Source organism: Suncus etruscus, chromosome 4 (genome assembly GCF_024139225.1).
Source record: "Suncus etruscus isolate mSunEtr1 chromosome 4, mSunEtr1.pri.cur, whole genome shotgun sequence".
Lineage (NCBI taxonomy): Eukaryota > Metazoa > Chordata > Mammalia > Eulipotyphla > Soricidae > Suncus > Suncus etruscus.
In genome coordinates this window covers 82,201,994-82,222,773 of record NC_064851.1, presented here as the reverse complement: position 1 = coordinate 82,222,773, position 20,780 = coordinate 82,201,994, and the positions used below count along the sequence as shown (strand labels likewise).

Sequence of the window (20,780 nt, the reverse complement as noted above, 5' to 3'; positions counted from 1 at the left end):
CTCTCTCTCTCTCTCTCTCTCTCTCTCTCAACTAACTCAAGAAAAGAAGCCAGGGCTCTACCTGTGTTCTCTCTCACTCGCTCGCTTACTCGCTCGCTCTCTCTCGCTCTCTCCCTCTTTCTCTCTCAAGCAGGGTGGCCAGCCAGTCTCTCAAGGAGCACAGCAGACCTCTACAAGAGGGGAAAACAGACTTGACTCAATAAAACAACCCTCTCTGTCTCTGTCTCTGTCTCTTTCCCCTTGCTTTTCTCTGCCCAATTCGCTGAGATTCTCCAATTTATGCCCCCCTCTTCCTCCCTTTTCACCCACTTTCTAGCACACCAACACAGGCTACATGAAAGATTCCTATAAATATAGATAAGGCATCCGGCACCTTGACTTTAAATAAATGAGTGAGAGAGCAACCACAAAAGCTGGATATTCATCTGGGTTTCCTGGAGGGGCTCCAGACTCAGAGGGGGGAGAGGCCAGTCAGGAAAGGCCAACCCTGCTGTCCTGTTGGGAAGGCCAGCTTGAGTGGGAGGGCCTGGAAGTGGAAGGTGCAAGGGAGTGGTGAGAATGGTCATGGGATGGACGCCAGGATTGCGCAGACCCGAGGGACAGGGGGTGGCTGGCGCTCTGCCTTTTGATGCTCAGTTTCAAGCTCCATCCATCTGAATGTTCCTCTGCCAGAGCCCCTGGGGAGGGAGAGGGGGAAAGTGAGAGGCGAAAACGGAGGTGAGAGACACAGGGGAGATTGGAGGGAGAGAAGTGGAGAGGAGGGAGAAAGAGGGAGAAGGGAAGGGGAGAGATAGGGAGGGAAGGACAGAAGGAAAGAGAGAGAGAAGGAGAGAGAGAGAGAGAGAGAGAGAGAGAGAGAGAGAGAGAGAGAGAGAGAGAGAGAGAGAGAGAGAGAGAGAGAGAGAGACTCAAACTCCTTGCGAGTTTCCTCTCTCCCTCTCCTTGTTGCTAAGTTCCTCCTTGGGCTGCCCTGAGTTCCCACATCTGGATTCTGCAGACCAGGCTCGGAGGAGAGGAGGCGAAAGGAGCCAGGCACCGCCTTTTTGCGGGAGGAACTCCCGGGACCACTGTGGAGCCCCTGGAGGCGGGTTGCGTGTCGCGATGGCTTTGAGCTCAGCCTGGCGCTCTCTCCTGTCCCTCTGGCTGCTCTGGGGAGCCGTCGGGTCCAGTACTGCGTTCGGAGGCCGCAGTTTTCCTCTGGACATTGAAGGACGCTTCACCGCCGGCAGACAAGAACCGCTGGATCCCAGAAGCCTGACATCTGCCACAAAGGTACAGTGTCCCTGTCTTTGTCACTTTGCTGGGGCACCTGTGCTTGTCTTCTTTCCCTCCCTTTGCTTCCTCTCCCCTCTCCTCTAGGGAGGTTCACCTGGACAGTTAGGAAATATAAAATTACAGACGTTTTTTTGAGCTAATGTTGGAGGTTGGGAAAGGGTAGGAGCTTTGACAATGGCATTGCCCCACCTGGCAGAAGTGCATGTTTTCTGCTACTCAGGGGGTCCACCAGACCAGGATTTCAGTACATTGTGAGCAGGATGACCCTTACTTAGGCTCCAATAGTGGCGATTTTGTCCAGCTATAGTCCTTTTACTGTGCCCTTTCATTGGCTTCCTGTTTCACTGTGATGTTGGAAGAGTGAGACTGACCAGTACTTTTTGTCACTAAGGCACCAACCAGACTCCAGACAGTTCCGTTCTCTGCAACAGAGCAGAGTAAGGGACTAAGAGAAGCTAATGGTCCTGAAAGACCTATAAAAAAAACACAGAGCAATTCCTTAAACAGATAGACACCAGCCTTTATAGTCCAGACAGGTAGTTACCGAGAAAAATCTAACTCTATCCTCAAAGTCAATATGACAGAATACACTGTTGATATTTTTCTTCAAAGAACTGCTGCTTGGAATCGGCAAAAAAAAAAAAAAAAAAGACAAAGAAAGTCTGAGGCTCTGAAAACTATGGTAGTTACCAGAGGATGGGAGCTGGGGTCATGTGTAAGAGACATGTTCCTGGGAAGGGATGGGCTGGAACTTTGATGTTAGATTCAGTGAGTATTAAACACCTCCTGATATTCAAGAGTATGTTCAGCCCATGATAAGGGGCTTAAATGAAAATTAATTAAAATAAATTAACTTAATTGATAAATCAATTAAAAAATAGGCTAAAGAAGACATAATGGGGGAAAGGCAAGGGCAAGCTGCTGTTTCATTACCTCACAATGGCATTGAGGTTAAAAGCACAACCAAGGTACAGAAATAGGATAAATATGGATGAATTCAAAATAAGTAAGCAAGAATGACAGCAGCATGCTGGTGTGGTGGGGGGTGCAAAGTAGGAAAGAAACAGAAGTCACTGAAGTTCATGGGAAAGAGTAATTGACCTAACAAAATACACACACTCACAAACACTGTGATTTATAGTCACTATAGATGAACAGCACTGTTCTATGCACATTAACACTATTCCCAACAACACCAAAATAAGAATTAATTATAGCAGTTGCTAGAACAACTGTAATTATTACTTACTATTCCTTATTTATTGATTATGTATTTCTACTAACATAAGGTTCATGAATATGTCCTTTCTCCAAGAGTTCGTCTTATGCACACCCCCAATTAAGCACAAAATTAACTCCATGAGAAAAGTAAAAGGTGATATATGTTCACTTTGCATAAGGACTTGGTGAAAAGTCCCACCAAAAAGTCCCACTGAGTGCAGTGACAAGACATTGCTTCTATCCTAGCTTGGAATTGGATAAAGGGAGCATTATCTCTTTTTGTTGCTTTGAACACAGAAAGTGCCTGAATGAAATGCTTCATGGAAGGGTACAGTTAACACAGAAATATTAAATGTGGATTTCATTTTTTTCATAAAATATAATTTTGTTAAGTTAAAATATTTCATGCTATATATTTACACTAAAAATTAGTCATTGTTCATCTGGAATTCAAATTTATCTGGGCTTCCTTCTAATTTTAGAGAGACAGGCACATCTAACTACAATACTCATCCCATAAAAATTATGTCCAAACCATTCATTTTCATATTATGTATATCTAATTTATTTATCTTGTTAGGAAATCTTGAATTTACTGTTAAGAATAAGTACTTGCTATATACTCAATCATTTCAGCAAAATAATAGAGAAGCAACATTTGGAGGCATTTTAAATGGCAAACTGACATCTGAAAGCCCAAGTTTAAACTTAACCACTTCTTGACCTAAGCAAATTACAGATGCCAACACTCACAATAAAAAAATGTTTAGAGAAGTTATTAATATTTATTCCATCCTTCATACAATTTTTGATAAAATTAGATAAAATATAGGGTACATTTAAGATGATGCTTGATATAATGTAAATGCTTTATATACATACAAGTAGAATAAAAATAAAATATGTAGATGACTAAAAGAATACCTATGTTCTGATATTTCTCAAAACCTTGTTTTTGTGGTCCTAATTATCTTAATGCTGTTGTATTTCTGCTTGTCTGTAGCTAGTAACTAGAAGAATGTCTAAAAGGGGTTCAATTTTGATTTAAGAAAGCAGAAAGGCAATTTTAGTCATTTTAGGATGGTCAGAGTACATGATGTAGAAAGGGTGAGATTACAGTAGTTCTCACCACACGGTTTCAAAGAATGCTCTACTTAGCCTGTGGTCTCACAACATTGCCAAAGCCCCATCATTGGTTTTCCCAGGTTCTTTATAGCCAGTTACAAGACCTTAAATCAAATATACTCTGGATATTTAATAACACGGTACAACTGCTCTAGTGAATTAATTCAGGGGGTGTATTTACATCTGCTAGAAGAGAAAAAGAACACAGACTCATAATTCATTATTCATTGGAGGTTTGAACATGGATGGGAGAATATTCTATAAATAACAACCATTTTATTTGTGTTGGATTTATATGAATGGTATTTCTCAGTTCTCCTTCAAAAGGAAAGAAGAAAAATACTAAAACTAGCATGCAATTGTGGGAGGTGCCTACTGAAGGCTTTCCTTAGAACCTCCCAAGTTCCTCCACATAAAGTTTTAAGTCCACACCTAGTACAGCATATGACAGTTTCAGAGCATTAAGGAAACAAATACATTAATTGTGCAAAAAATAGTAGTAGTGTGTCAGATAACCCAGAGAAAAGTCCTTTGTTTCCTTGCAAAACACTTTTACATTTTTCCTAGAATGCAAACATTTAAAAAGAGAGCCCTCAGCGATAACCATAACAAACTGAATGATCTCACTTTCTTCAGCTTTTGTTAAAGCAATTTACAAATCTGTTATTGCTGAGCTTATAGTGAGAGCAATGATTGTCAGCAGGTAAATGCAATTAACAGAGATTTAACATAGTATAAATTCAGTGTCCTACGATTCCACACTGAAAAAAAGTATTCTTTTTATCTTATACAAAGGATCACAAAAAGTTACACACACACACACACACACACACACACACACACACACACACACGCACGCACTGCGCGCACAGACACGATATCAGAGTGACCTTGAGGGGAGTGACATTTTTGTTTATTGGAAGGCAGCAGCAGGAATCAAGCAAGGTCAACACTAGGATGGAGCTTGATGCTGCATGACTAGAAGGAAGCCACTGAAACTCAGGAGAGTCCGATCTTTTCTGGAGAGGCAGATGGAAGGTGTAGCATAAAATAAATAACGATGGGGCTGGATGGCGATGGATGGAGGCCTTTGTGCTTAGGCCCCAGCCACGTGGCTTCATCCCCATCCAGCCGGCGAATTCCAGGCCCAGGTGATCGGCGTAAACAAGACTCACTCACAGGCAGGCTTCAGGAAGAATCATTTTTATTCAAGCCCTATTCACCACATGTGTGTGGCCTATCTCATAACCTTTTAAGCAATAGTTATTCTTGGCCCTGCATCTAAACTCCTTTCAGCCATCTTTCCTTTGGGCTCCATGCGGCCCCATGATCCAAAAGCCAGGGAGCCGAGCCGGGCCAAGAGAGGAACGGCCAAAAGGCCGAATTCCCTTGGTCCATGCCTTATCTAACCTTTTCCAGACCCCTCCCAGGAATGGGAGGGGCTCGCAGGTAAGGTTACGCCTACTATCCGGTTCCCAAGACCCCTCCCCAAAATGGGTGGGTCTAGGGTCTCAAATGGGTACACCCACAGAAGGCATGTAGGGCAACCTGGAGAAATGAGAGAGGAAGGGAGGATTTTATCTCCTCATAACCTTCTAGGCATTGCTATAGTTGTTAGCTTTCCTTCAAGAACATACATGTGCCATGAGCCACATGTACCCCAGTATTCATGCTGAACAAATGTTGGTGGTAAGTCTGTGTACTGGTCTACTTCTGGGGAACTTTTTCTCCAGATTGTTTTTCACTGTGACTATGTGAAAATGTTGCAACACATATGCTCCTGGCCACTGAAGAGTCGCAGAATGTTTATTAAATGATAGGTTAGAACTCTTTCCTTTTCTTCTTTCTTTTTCTTTATCTTGTTCCCTTACTTTGAGAAAGAAAAAAAAAAAAAACACAAAATCACAGTAAGACCTCCATGCATGGGTCTGATTCATCTTTTAATGCATAGTTTTATGCGTCATTTTATCGGTAAACTATAAAACTTTAATTTGAACTTAGTAATTCAAACACTCTGCATACATGGTTTTATTCACTTTATATTCATCTAATAAGCAGATTCAGAGCTCTATCATGTATAGAGAAATTAAATATGCAAATTAAATATGCACAAGAAATTACAAAAGGCAGAGTTATTTCCCTACCCTCAAGAGGTGAGAAAACTAAAATATATATTTGTATGTCTATCCATAATACATAGCACTGTATTAAATAGAATGAATTGTGTAAGAGTGGCTACAAGCTAAGTGTCATAGTGATTGTGTGGGTAAACTATTATTCCTGAGCAAAACCAGTGGAACACAGTCATCAAATCTTTACCAAATATCAAACAAGTTGTCTTAATGCTATTATTTTAGAAAGATTTGAATGCAGTAGCACCAGGAATAATAAATAATAACTGCATGTTTTATAGCTAGTGCTCATTGAATATTTAACAGGCATCATCTATTGGTCCAAGAAATTTCCATTAGTTATTTATTTGAACACTTATGATAACTCAGTGAGACTTTATGGTGTGTACCTCCTTTTGCAAACTTAGAAACATGTATGGAGCACATGCCCAGGTAAATTTATCTGGAAACTTTTACTATAAGGAAAGAATTTATGAAAACATTCCAACTTTATAAAAAAATATCTAGAAAAAAAAGTGGTGAAATAGATAGAGCTATTTATAGACAAAATTTTAATTGAAGTTTAGAGAATGTCTTAAAATGAAGATAAATAAAATGTCAAAAAATGTTTATATAGTATCTGCTATATAACTAGCTAAAGTTGCATAGAATCTTAGGATGGTCAAATATTGAGATGATGTTTCTTTACCACTCATCTAACAACTAGTTTTTAAACTAGTTACCTATAGAGGAATGAAAAAGAAGCATTTATCAATAATTATTAACTTCTATGCTCCAAGTATTTTTATATATGATTTTACTGAATTCTTAACTGTGGAAATTATACCTACTCTACAAGTGAGCAAATTCATATTTGGAGATGGCAGACACAACCCAAATTTCATTTTCTTTTTTCAGTTTACTTCAGGGTCTTCAAGATAGATTTCTATATTTCCTAAAATTATATTTTTCTTATAAATTTACTTTGTACATTTTCTGCATTTGAAAGTATAATCTACATTAGAGAGAAGCAGATTGCCTGCCCTAGAGACAGGTGGGGTTGGGAGGCTGGAGGGTGGGAGGGAAACAGGAGAAATTGGTGATGTAAAGTGTGCACTGGTGAAGGATGGTGTACATTCTATGACTGAAACAAAAAAAGGAACAATTTTGTAACCATGGTGCTTAAATAATTAATAAAAATAATAAAATAAAAGAAACAATATTAATATATAGAGAACTGAAAAAAACACTACCTATAGGATTTCATGGCCTATATTTAAGTTATTTTGTTAAACATTTTACTGGAAAATAATCATATTTCCTATAGTTATTCTCTGTTTTAACTAAAAGACAAACACACAGAAAGAATACACATAACACAATATTTCTTATTTCAATCATGTTAGTATATAGTCCAGTAACAAGTACATATGCATTTTAATGAGTCATCTTAACTATCTATCTCTAAAACTTTCTAACTTCCCAAACTAAACTCAGTGTTCATTAAACAATAAATCTTCATTGTCCTCAGTATTCACCATTTACATTTTGTTTTTCTGAATTTAACTAGCCTCAATATCTCACATAACTAAAATTTGATAGCATTTATTCTTTTGCAAATGTCTTAAGACACCACATTTCCTTCAAGTTTTGATCATTTTGTAGTATGTGCTAAAATTGTATTCATTTTTAAGGACTGTATAATATTCAACTGTCCTTTATCACTTTTTTGTGTGTTTTTTTTGTTTTGTTTTTGAATCACACCTGGCAGTGCTCAGGGGTTGCTCCTGGCTCTATGCTCAGAAATCACCCCCGGCAGGCACAGGGGACCATATGGGATGCCCCCCCCCCCCGGCAGGCACAGGGGACCATATGGGATGCTGGGATTTGAACCAACGACCTTCTGCATGAAAGGCAAATGCCTCACCTCCATGCTATCTCTCCGGTCCCGTCATTTATCACTTTTGGAGGTGTGATTTTTGTTTTCAGAAATCACATTCACTCACGAGGCCCACTCCGAGTCATGTTTGGAAAACATATGTATCAGAATCAAACCTAGGCCCCTGCATGTCTAAACTTTACTTCGACTCCATTGAACCATTCCCCTGTCCAATATTTAATTTGTTAATCTATGAACATTGGGGCTATTTCTACCTTTATCCTATTGTTAAATGGTTCTACTAAAATCACTGAAATACAAGTACTAGTATCTGGTTTTGATGTCCTATTTCCTACTTTTTTTTTTTTGGAAGGGTAAAGAACCAAAAGTAGAATTGCTGATCAGATAGTATACACATTCTTATTGAGTCCAAGAAAAATATGACTAAGCAATGCCAGTGAAAAAATATTCTGTGAAGAAGGGGGGAGGTGACTCAAGAAGCAGGAAAGAGGCAGCCCCATCCAGAGCAATCAGATTTTGGGGGGGGTTTTGAGAGAGAATCCAGGAAACTGCATTTTAAGTGAAGACTCTGACTCAAAAATTTTAACACCTTGTGGGCTAAGTGAATCTAATAGGTCAATTACATCTTAGGGGCTGTTTGTTTTATATGTAGTGTCTGTTTTACAATATTTGAAACATACCTTGGCTTAGATAAAAGGCTCTGTGTGGCCATTAAGTCAGACAGATGTTCTATGTATCCAGCTTTACTACTTTCTTGTCATCTGAGTTGGAGAAAACTAATTCACAGTTAGGAGATTCCATTCTCTGGATAGAAAACTGAAATAGAAAAAAAAAAGCAGTTGTCTTATGATTTAGTTACAAAATTAAAATTATGTATTTTGTTGCCAAACTCAAGATCAGCTCAGTTTTCTCACTTCTGCCCTTCTTCCTCTTTTTTTTTCACTAACTGCTTTTGTCAAACTGAAGATTAAGATGTATAGTACCAGTGTGTCTGTACCAACATTTTAACTATTTCAGACATGTTATTATTTTCAACTTTTATTTGCAAATGTACTGGCTACCCAATATTAGTGAAGGACACCAAAGTTTAACTTCCTTTTATATCTAATGGTTCTTTAAATTTAGCTTTATCACAGATTAGGATAACTTGAAGAGTTAGGAAAAATAATTTTTGCCTCAATCTCCAAAAAGCTAAACAAATTCCCCCAAAAATTTGGTCAAATAAGGACTATGGCTTTTTTTTTTTTTTTCAGAATTAAAGTCTTAAACTTGACTTGTCACAGTTTCTTAAAGTGTATAATCCCCCAACTCTCCTTTCCTTTAGGGTTTCTCTCTGGCTCACTCAGTAAACATAATGATTGCCAGACATAATTTTGAGACATCTGATATATTAGAAACCATTAAAATCAGATTGCTAAAGCATGCTTTGAATTCCAAAACTTAGCATTTCTAAACAAATGCTTATTTTCTAAAACAAGCAGTTCTTCTATTTCATGGAGATATAGTAACCACATAGAGAATATTTAAATACCTACTCCTCTCTTTGCCAAGGAGTAGCATTCTCTTTCAACTGTTTTCTTATTTTGCATCTAGTGTGGTAAAGTTAAATTCCGGGGAAACGGTTGACTAAAGGGAAGTTTACCACAGAGTTTTGTTAATTCCAACTTAAGTTTCCCATCAAAGTCTTAATGAAATTCAGCTGCCAGAAGTTCAGCTCCGAATCGGAGTCGTTTCTCATGAGAAACTTGGGAAAACAGCATTCCAAGAACTGAGTGGTAGTAGGGAAAATGTTCATTTTCCCTAAACTTAAGTCCTCTTACTAAAACGAAAATACATAAACTAATTTTTTTTTTGAAAAAGAGAAAGGGTGGATAGTACTTCATATAATATACAATATGATTCTCTTTTCACTTCCAGGCCTTTCTTAATTTATAAGTGGGTGTTACATTTTGATAAAACTAGAGACCTAAAATTTGCCTAATAATATGAAATATCTACAAGAATGAATCTTTAAGAAGTGGTAAGTTGGGGAAATACATATTAGTAGCTGCATTAGCACAAAAAAAAACCATGAAATCAACAAATGAACCAGAATATGATTCATACTATATCCTATGCTAAAAGAACCTTTATTTACAATGTATAATTTGGGCATCTATATTATTTTTTAAAGTATTCTTTTCATTAGTTGTAGTGGCCTAATTTATTTAAAATAAATAGGGGACCTAGTGATCCAAGATGCCTTCACTAAAAACTTTCTCAGGTGTGACTATTACATGTATGACTACTGTCTAATTACAAAATGACTGAATTGACAACTCTTAAAAAGCCAGATGATAGTACAAAGAACTAAGTAATGTAGGCACAAGCAGAAGCTAGGAAAAAATTGTATACTTTTCTATACTAGGGAGTATAGAATTATCTAGAATCATGGCACAAATTCAGGTTCTGGAAGTAAAAATTTTGGTCAGTCCTTTGACATGAATTACTCCATCATGTCTTTCTTTTCCTTCAGTTGTTGGGCCACACCCAGTGGTGCTTAAAGCTTACTCCTGGCCAGACTCAGGGTATCATATAAGGTGCCAGGAATTGAACCTGGGTCATCCACATGCAAAACAAGTGCCTTACTTGCTAAACTGTCTCTCTGGCCCCTCCATAGGATCTTTTAACCATCCATAGAATCTTTTAACCTTCCTGGCCAAGATATGTGTATTTCCCCCTTAAGGGAACAGTGATACAATTTTACACCTCTTCATATTTATCTTCTAGGTTTCTGGGAATCAGAAAGTGGTTACTACGGTCATCTAAGAATCTATCAACCCAGATATAGCCTCCAAGTGAGGTCCTGGGGTCCTAAATGCCTATTATTTGGAATTTTAAAGTCTAAATATCTGAAGATGGGCCTGTTTGGTTTTGGTTTTGGTTTGGGGGGGCCACACCCAGCAGTGCTCAGAGATTACTACTGGCTGTACTCTCAGAAATTACTCCTAACAGGCTCTGAGGACCATATGGAATCAAGCCCAGTTCTACTGCACACTAGGACAAAGCCTTACCCACTGTAGTATCTCTCCAGCCTTGTGTTTCTTTATTTTTCCCTTGTAATGTCTGTGATGTCTGTGATGACCAATGCAAATAAAAACTTGACATTTCATTCATAATAGATAAGCCTTGAAATCTCTCTTTTAGCACACAATTCAGCACTGATAAGACCTACTTGAGCCCAGAACCAGAGTATTATTCATTATAAATTGCATGTGATGTATAAAAAAAAGAATATAGCAGAGAATTACTAGTAGAGTCTGAGTTTAGATATTCAACATTTTGTATCATCAGTGAGAAAACTGAGATGAGTTGTGTATTAAGGCTCTTTGCCCAAGGACAAGAAGCTCATTAGCAGAAGCAACAGAAATTATATCTTCTGAGTCTCAGCCTATGTTCATTCCAATCATTTCAATATATTTTAAGTATCATAAGCTTAAATGGGAATCATTAAAATGCATCCACATATCTTCTAATTTACTGTGTTTCCTTCTTATATACTCTTATTCACTTTGCTCATAGTTCTTTAGACTTAAGTTAAATATCAGAAAAAATTATTTACACAGACATATGAATCAAGAGGACACTGCACTGACTAAGTCTCAGTGGAACTGTTGTAGTTTGTGGCTGGCCTCTGACTGCTTAATAACCCTTACCAGTTATTATTAATGTTTATTAACAATTCCAGTTAGTGAATTCTGAGAGATTTACTTTTCTTCCATGGGACTCAGTTTCTACAGTTAAAAACAACAACAACAACAAAGATTATTTATAGCAACAAATTTCTACACATGTCTAATAGATAAATTAAAATTAATAAAATTTTAAATGCAATCACAGGGCTGAAGTAATAAGACAGCAGGTAGGACATTTGCCTTGTATGCAGCTAATCTAGGTTCGATCCTTGGCATCCTGAACACTGCCAAGAATAATTCCCAAGTATAGAGTTGGGGTAACCCCTGAGCATTGACCAGGTGTGTCCCCCACAATTACATTAAATTATATTTAAATTAAAAGGCAATCAGTCAGCTGCTTTACTAGTTAAAATTCCAAGATTTGGGAGACCAAATTCCAGAGAATACAGATTAATCTGGTGGAGGTGTTAGATACACATTTATGGAGAATTTGCCACTGCTTCCTTGACTCCAGACATGGGACTGATGATTTCTTGACCAAATCAATGGCCCAGTCATTGGCCTAGGTCATTTCAAAGTGATACTTTAAGGAGGCTTTTAGTCAGCATTTTAGGCAAAGCTCTAGGTATAATAGATCAGTGTCAACAATTTTCCATGCTGTGGTTTATGGGTAATTCCACCTGTCCTATACAAATCCACCATTGGATATCCTAAACATGAAACACAGAGAACCAGAAAGCTAGGACAATGGATAACAAAAAAAGGGAAGGAAGGAAGGAAGGAAGGAAGGAAGGAAGGAAGGAAGGAAGGAAGGAAGGAAGGAAGGAAGGAAGGAAGGAAGGAAGGAGAGGAAGGAAGGAAGGAGAAGGAAGGAAGAAGGAAGGAAGGAAGGAAGGAAGGAAGGAAGGAGAGAAAGAAGAAAGAGAAGTAGAAAGAAAGAAAAGAAAGACAGATGAAAAAGAAAGAAGAAAGAAAAGGAAAGAAAGAAAAAGAAGAAAGAAAGAAAGAAAGAAAGAAAGAAAGAAGAAAGATAAGAAAGAAAGAAAGAAAGAGAAGAAAGAAAGAAAAGAAAGAAAGAGAAGAAAGAAAGAAAGAAAGAAAGAAAGAAAGAAAGAAGAAAGAGAGAGAGAGAAGAAGAAAGAAAGAAAGAAAGAAAGAAAGAAAGAAAGAAAGAAAGAAAGAAAGAAAGAAAGAAAGAAAGAAAGAAAGAAAGAGAAGAAAGAAGAAAGAAAGAAAGAAAGAAAGAGAAAGAAAGAAAGAAAGAAAGAAAGAAAGAAAGAAAGAAAGAAAAAGAAAGAAAGGAAAGAAAGAAAGAAAGAAAGAAGAAAGAAAGAAAGAAAGAAAGAAAGAAAGAAAGAAAGAAAGAAAATTGATGATGAGATGTATCTAGATGGAGAGGAATGCAAAATTCTGGTCATAATTTGGTGTCCATATATGAGGTAAGCTGTCCTGGAATAAAAAGGCCTGAGTATTCCCAACTATGGGGAAGTGGGATTTAAATGGTCTCATCTACAAATGTGGCAAGTACAGCAGCATCAGCATGTGAGCTTATATTAGAGGGGCAAAAAATTTAGGCCCCAACTTGTATCAGAATGTGCATTTTCAATAGATCCTCCAGGAAAATCATCTGAGCAAAAATGTGCATAGAGAAGCATACTTATCTAGAGAGTATCTGAGCACTTAGAGAGGTGTTAGCTTCTAAAATGCAACTGTTATTGAATTTTGTATAGATGAGGGGAAGTTGAATCAAATGAAGAAAACTTTTTTTTTTTTTGGGCCACACCCGGCGTTGCTCAGGGGTTACTCCTGGCTGTCTGCTCAGAAATAGCTCCTGGCAGGCACAGGGGACCATATGGGACACCGGGATTCGAACCAACCACCTTTGGTCCTGGATCGGCTGCTTGCAAGGCAAAGGACGCTGTGCTATCTCTCCGGGCCCATGAAGAAAACTTTTTAAAAATATGATTACTGGCTGAAGTGGTGGTGCAAGTGGTAGGGCATTTGCCTTGCATGCACTGACCTAGGACAGACAGAGGTTCGATTCCCCAGAGTCCCATATGGTCCCCTAAGCCAGGACCGATTTCTGAGATCGTAGCCAGGAGTAACCCTTGAGTGTCACCGGGTGTGGCCCAAAAACAAAAGACAAACAAAAAATTAAAAATATGATTACAAGGAAATATTAAATAGCAGAATCAAGTTATGCATGTGCAAGGTTAATGAGAAGCTACTCACCCAGCTACTAAACTGACTCCCCAAATGATATTTAGAATAAGAAAAGAAGATTCCCCCCCCTAAAAAAAATTTAATTGTGTCTTTATTAATTCTTGTGGAAATGAGAAGATACTATCACTTTCTGAGTCATGGACCACACAGAGCAGGTAGATGGTGTGGGTTTTGAGAAAAGACTTGAAATTATATGCAAGGCTTTCTGCTCCTGTGGACCTCCAACCCCCGCAGACTAAACTTAGAAGAGAAGTGGATCCTCTGGAGACTATCCTTGAGGTCCAGTAAAAAAAAAATGTGGAATTTCCTTCAAAGTAGGATATTGTTAAGTTTCCCTCGACAAAAAGTGGGATTGTAATGTTGCTCTTGCTAATAAGTGGGCTCTTGAATTCAGAATAATTTGTCTTCAAGGATTAAAGATTTTGATCCTCTATCTGCCAGCTAGAAAGATAACGAGAGATACTCAAGTGCTAGTCCTCAAGTGGTACTTTTCTTGAGGGTTTGAGTTCTGTAGGATAGTCAGAAATACAATTCCAACCCCCTCCCATTCCACCCTCCCCCACCCCTGTTTTATAACAGCCTTAAAGGACAACTTTACTTGAAGTTTTCAGGACTGTCTGATTCTGAAGATCCTTTGTTTCGTGATTGCTAAGGATTTTCTTACCATTTGCCAAGATTTGGACTTTACAATCAGGGGTCTCAAACTCGCGGCCCACAGGCCCTTTGCGGCCCTCTGTACAACATTTTGTGGCCCTGCTCTAGAGGAATCTTTTTTTGTTTTGTTTTGTTTTAGTTGTTTGGGTCACACCCCCCAGTGTTCAAGGCTTACTACTGACTTTGTACTCAAGGATCACCCTGATTTTGCCTCCTGCAGCCCCCAGGTAAATTGAGTTTGAGACCCCTGTGGGTGCTATTAATTTTATTTTCACTATGAAAAATTTGAACCACTATTTTGCAGAGGAAGAAATGAAGTTAGAGAAGTTGGAGTGATTTACCCAGTCCCAGTCATTTGATTCCAAATTCTTTGTTTCTTTATTTTTGCTTATTTTTTGTTTTGATTGAAGGATTGGGGTGGGTTGGGTTTTTGTTTGTTTTCTGGGGTGGTTGGGGTGGTGGTGTTTTTTGTTTGTTTGTTGGTTGGTTTGGTTTGGTTTTTGCTTACTCCTAGCTCTGTCACTTGCGCATTTCTGGGGAGACTTTACTCACAGTTCTGTATCTCCAGTCCTGACTCCCAGTTCTTAATCTTTGTCCTATAATGACCCTCTGTTTCTAAATCTCAAGTGCTTAGAATAGCTCAGCAAACAGGGGTCCCTAATAGAATCCAAGAATGCTTAGCAGTTGACAAATTTATAAATAACATCTAAGTTACTACTATCTTTAGGCTTTCATCTTTTATTAAGTTATTGAGTAAACTAACACATTTATCTTAAAAATGAAAGTACCTTAAGCATACTCAGATAAAAATTAACTTAATTCCTGAATACATATGTATTCCTATACTTTCAGCTATGGTAAATAGTAGCTGTCCTGAGGACTTATAACTTAAAAGAACAAGTCATAGAATTGGGGAAAAGATAGTCAAATATAGTCAAGGCAGGACTTCAGGAGAAGTAACTATACAATGTTAATCATTGAAAAACTGAGTAAAGCTTTAGAAACTATTTGTCTTTCTTTTTTTTTATCCACTAATGACAATTCAGAAGGAAAAAAGTTCAGCAACAGAACAGTTGCCAATTAGAAATAAAACTCCTTTCCTAGAAGTTTTCAATCACTGTATTAAAAGAAAGTCTGAAATAAATGAGCCATTCATTCAGCACATAATGGTTAAGAACCAAGTGGTGAGGAGCACATGCAAGGCCTGTCTGACTACATCTGGAACAGATCCAGCTGGTCCCTATCCTTCTGGACTAGAAGATGGCTGAAGATCAACCTTCGTGAAATTAACTGTAAACTAGGAACTGTGGAAGGGAGAGTACAATAAAGATGCAAAGATAATGATTCTCCCCCCCACCACGTTTTATGATAAAATAACTCTATGGTAACTCCTCTTACTCTAACCTTGTTTTTTGAAATAATTGAAATTTCTCCTGCTTTAGTCTTACAGGGAAACATATCTTCTCATGATTCTGATACTAGATCAAGGTGTATACAGGGTGGGTTTCTGATGAGAGCTGTCTTCCTACTTTGCAAATGGCCATCCTTTCCTTTGACCTCACATGATGTTTATTATGATTTCATGCAGTGATAGAGATCTCTGGTATTTATATCTCTTCTTATAAAGATTTAAGTCCAACTAAATTAATTTTATGCTTTATGTCTATAATATTCATATTAGATATTTAACATGAATCTGAAGAAAAGCATTAGTCTACAACATCTGACAAATAAAACTTATCAAGCAATAATTTACATGAGCATATTTGTGTGCACAAGTGTACCTTGGTTTACACTCAACAGTATTCAGAGAAATTCCTGATTCTGTGTTCAAGACTGATTCATGGCTCAAGGTACCATTTGTAGAACCAGGGATTCCAACTGGGGTCAGTTCATTCAAGCATAGCACTTTACCTTCTTGCACTATCTCTTTGGTCCATAACTTCTTTTATTTTTTTTAATGAGGCAAATCTTCAAAAGAGACTTCAGATTAAATAAGATCATAACTATTAGTATTCTATATTCATTGAAGCACAAAGCCAAACCAAACATAAATTTGGCATTTCTTTTGTGGTTATATACTCTCATGGGATATTCCAAATAATATGAATGAGATATTTTCAGTATGTAAAATAGTATGTTATGTTAGCTAGTGTTGCCTTGTATTTAAGTGTTCAGGCATGCTTGTCTGATGAACATCAGCATCTTTCTTTTCTTATTTAAGAAATAACCTACCACCTCTGAACCTATCTATTTATGTATACTACACAGATGACTTAGACACAATGAGATGAAGCAAGTACATGACTTTTGTAATACAATTAAATTGGCACATTACAAAAATCTTGCTTAGAAAGAAATGTTACATCTATTGGACAATTCATAGGTGAGTTTGCAGTATAATTAAATCTTTAGAATGGAAATCTTTACTTCTACTGCTAAAGGAAAAGTAAGAATAAAGCAAAATACATAGCTTCTTCTAAAAAGAGATAATGTTCAAACTAGATAATATCCCTTTATTTTTAACTAGACAGAATAACGAGGCTTTAAAAATACTTTTATTGTTTGAACTAGACAGAACAAGGAAACTTTAAAGATCTCAAAGGTGAATAGAAAGACAGTGAGAATTTTTCATTAAAAAGCACCATTAGATGAACTGAGCAGGAGCAGAAGAACCTAGAATCAAAGTTGCCTATGGTAGGCCTTGGTCTTTGTGCAAGGAGAATAAGGAGATAGTCATGGTGACTATGGTCTGGAAAGAAGATAGCTGCTGCCAGAATCATTACAGAGTTTCTACCAAGATAGATGTCTTGCACAGAATTTCAAGGATGAGGGAAAAATCAAGATGCTGATAATGTTTATAGAAATAAATCCTGGTGGGGGGGGGACCTTTGAGCTCTTTCAACAGAAGACTACTAAATCAGTAGGTTTCTAGCCGAGACTCCATGGAAATGCCTTGAGTGTGATTTGGAGGTTAAGGAGATTGAACAGCAAGAAGCTAAGACTCTACTGTTCTACTTCCTTTGAGCAGAGTGTTTTCTTTTCATCTGTTTTGCAGATAAATATACCTCATGAGATTTCACTGATGTAAAAAGGATTTCTCAGAGAAATGTCTGAAAACCCCTCTGCTGGAAGTTCCCATTTTGATATTCTAAACCAGGACAAGTTTCCACAATGTTACTCAAAAATCTTGCTTAAATCAGTGACTCCAGGGCAGCTTTTTGGGAGGAGGTATTCCTGACAGGCAAGGCTGCCCTGCAGTCTGCTAAGAGTTGCTCTAGCTGCTGAACACCTGTAAGGCAGTTTCCTATTGTGTTGGCCATCTCAGAACAATGGTTCTCTCCTTAGAGATATTTTTGTGCTTCCTGTTTCTTGTCTAGTGATATTTTTAGCCCTTTCCTAGGAAATTAGGAAATTCCACTTTGTCTCGGCTACTACCTGGGAATGCTAAGGAAACAGCTAATGAGTTTTGGAGAGAGGAATGTATGGTGACCTGTCAACAAGAAAACATCCTCTTTTGAGCCTCAGAGAAACAGATGTCTCATTCATACTTAAGTTTTTCCGTGCTAATTATTGCACAACCATAAAAGCCATCTGATCCTAACACATAAACTATAGTTTCTTACCAGCAACCTAAACTAAAATATAGTTCTCAGTCTTACTCTCCCCTTTTACCAGTATTAGACCCTTATTATTTTATTATACCCATATGTGGTCCTTGATCTCCAAAGCAGAAAATACTATGGTGATGGATGGTATGTCTATTAAAAGGGAAAATATAAATAGTAAAAATTATTTTTTATCTTTACCACTTTACTAGAATAGGTTGTTTTTGTTTTGGGGGGGTGTGTGTGTGTGTGTGTGTGTGTGTGTGTGTGTGTGTGTGTGTGTGTGTGTGTGTGAGATGGAACTGTTAAATCATCACTCCCTACTGTTAGAAAGTAAAGCTGCAGTTTTGTTTTGCTTTTAAACTTTTGGAAGATAAAAAAGTAGCTAAGGGGCCGGAGAGATAGCATGGACGTAAGGCGTTTGCCTTTCATGCAGGAGGTCATCGGTTTGGATCCCGGCGCCCCATATGGTCCCCTGTGCCTGCCAGGAGCAATTTCTGAGCCTGGAGCCAGGAATAACCCCTGAGCACTGCCAGGTGTGACCCAAAACCCAAAAAAAAAAAAAAAAAAAAGTAGCTAAGATTCTTTCCTTGAATTAGGCCTACCCTGATTTATCCCCGGTACTTTATATGTATTCCTGAACTCACCTAGGAGTGATTCCTGAGCACAAAGTCCGGAATATGCCCTGAGAACCACCAGGTGTGGCCCAAACATGCACACACATACACACAATAAATATCTCTAGGGAGAAAAGACCTTCTAAATTAGGAAAGTTTCCTGTATCTCTCAATCTCCAGGTTTAAAATTTTAGGATTCAAAGCTATTGATATTTGATAAATGTCAGTCACAACTACAAACTATTGAAATGCTCAGCTCAAAGAGCTAAAGCATATGTTTTGCATATGAGAACCCTAATTTCTTTCTCTGGCATCAGTCGGTCCCTCAAGTATTGATCCATGCAAAAAAAAAAAAAAAGAAAGAAAAAGAAAACCACGATAAATTTTAAGGGCCAGGGAGCTAGCTTATCAGAAAAACTCTTGAATGTATGAAGCCTTAGGTTCTATCCCTGGCACCTTAAAACTAAAAGTTAATTTTTATTAATAACAATAGTAATATTAATTTTACTTAGTTTATAAGGTGTATTTCTACCTCAATTAGTAATCCTTTTACAAAGCAGATAGCAAGTGCTTATTAATCTAATTTATTAAAAAATAAGATGATAAACGATTTGCTTAACATCACATACTATGTAAACTAAATAGCTTTATTGGGACAACAGGAAGTTTCACTGAGTTCTAGTCTTGTTCTGATGAGAGGGATCTAGAAATCATTCTGCAACCACTGTCTTTGACAAAAGAACAAATTGGAGCCAGAAGTACAGAATTTTCCTCGATGGCCCACAGCAGGTTTTTAGTTCTGGCACCAAAACCAAGTTTCCTGCCTTGCACTGGAGTTACATTTTTGCCCTGCTGCAATGCAGTACAGAGATGCCTAACAAATGAAGGGGTAGAAAGCTTCTGGTGACCTGGTATCAGGTAATCACTGAATCAGACCAGAGTGTATCATTGTTTGCCTTTTGCATATATTGTCATTTAAACCATAGCCCTGCAAAATTATTAGAGGTATTTTTTGGTTTGAAGATCATTATATTTTATTTGGGGACTGCACCTGACAGTGCTCAGGGGTTACTCCTGGTTCTGTACTAAGAAATTACTCCTCCAGGGGCCGGAGAAATAGCATGAAGGTAAGGCGTTTGCCTTGCATGCAGAAGGACAGTGGTTTGAATCCCGGCATCCCAGCAATTTTTAAGCACAGAGTCAGGAGTTACCTCTGAGCGCTTCCGGGTGTGACCCAAAAACGAAAAAAAAAAAAAGAAAAGAAAGAAAGAAATTACTCCTGGCACCTCATGGAACCATATGGGATGCCAGAGTTGGAACCCTGATTAGCACAAGGCAAGTGCCCTATCCACTGTATTATTATGCCAGCCCTTGGGTCATTATATTTATCATAATTTGGAATTTAATTAATGTATTATTTAAAACATTATGACTATTGAGCTCTTAAACTGTTTTTAGCAACTCTACTTGGAAGAAAGCTTTCAGTTACAGTCATATGTTATTCAGAATTTCCAGCTATAGTTTTCTGATGGTCACATAGAAATAATCAGATCCTGGGTCAGAGCAATAGCACAATGATTATGGCCAGCCTGGTTCTAGTTCCAGAATCCCAGTTGGTCCCCTGAGCCTGGCAGAATCGATTTCTGAGCGCAGAGCCAGGAGTAACTCCTGAACACTGCTGGTTGTGACCCAAAAACCAAAAAAATAAACATATCCTGGATCTTTAAAAGAATGGAGCAAAGTCTAGTGTAAAAATAAATAACTCTTTTACTTTAAAAACAATTGTAGTTCTTATTTGAAAAATTCCCTGGCACCCTATGCCTGATATTCTGCCTGCCACCAGTCACCATTCAGTTTTCCACAGAGTAAAGAAGTTTCCAAATCATCTAAACAACTGCAACATGAGAATTTAATGACAAAGTAAATTTCTGATAACACTGAAGTAGTCTACTCTAGCTGTTAAGTCCCACTGTAATCTTCACAGCTTGTTTTAAGGGGGGGGGGGCGATTTCAGCAACCACATTTTTTAAATGTATTTAAAGAAAATATTTCACACAGTTGACATAGTTGTTCATAATACATTTGTTTCCAGATAAATGAAAGCAAAATTATTGGAAAAAATAGAAAAAACATTAAAAGTAGAGTGGAAGAGAAGAAGGTTTAAAAGAAAAACAATGAAAAAAGTAGAGTGGCAAGCACATTTGTGAAAATTATTGTATCGCCAATGAAGGCAATAATACAATGGCAAAAGGTCTGGTAAACTCTTATTATTAGCCATCCATTTTGTTAAATTGGTGTTTTCCTATAGGGATTAGGGATGTCAGCATCAAACAAATGAAGTTGTCTAGAAATTCAAAGCACTATTACTGATA

General features: G+C 37.7%; 1 protein-coding gene across 1 annotated transcript in view; it reads left to right on the top strand.

Annotated features, from left to right (window-relative positions):
- The first annotated feature begins 937 nt into the window (after nucleotides 1-937).
- LAMA4 (laminin subunit alpha 4) overlaps nucleotides 938-20,780 on the top strand; it is a 161,831-nt gene continuing 141,988 nt past the window's right edge. Inside the window, exon 1 of the mRNA XM_049771231.1 lies at nucleotides 938-1,272. Coding sequence (XP_049627188.1) covers nucleotides 1,102-1,272 — 171 coding nt within the window. The 5' untranslated portion in view covers nucleotides 938-1,101. The remainder of the gene's footprint in view (nucleotides 1,273-20,780) is intronic.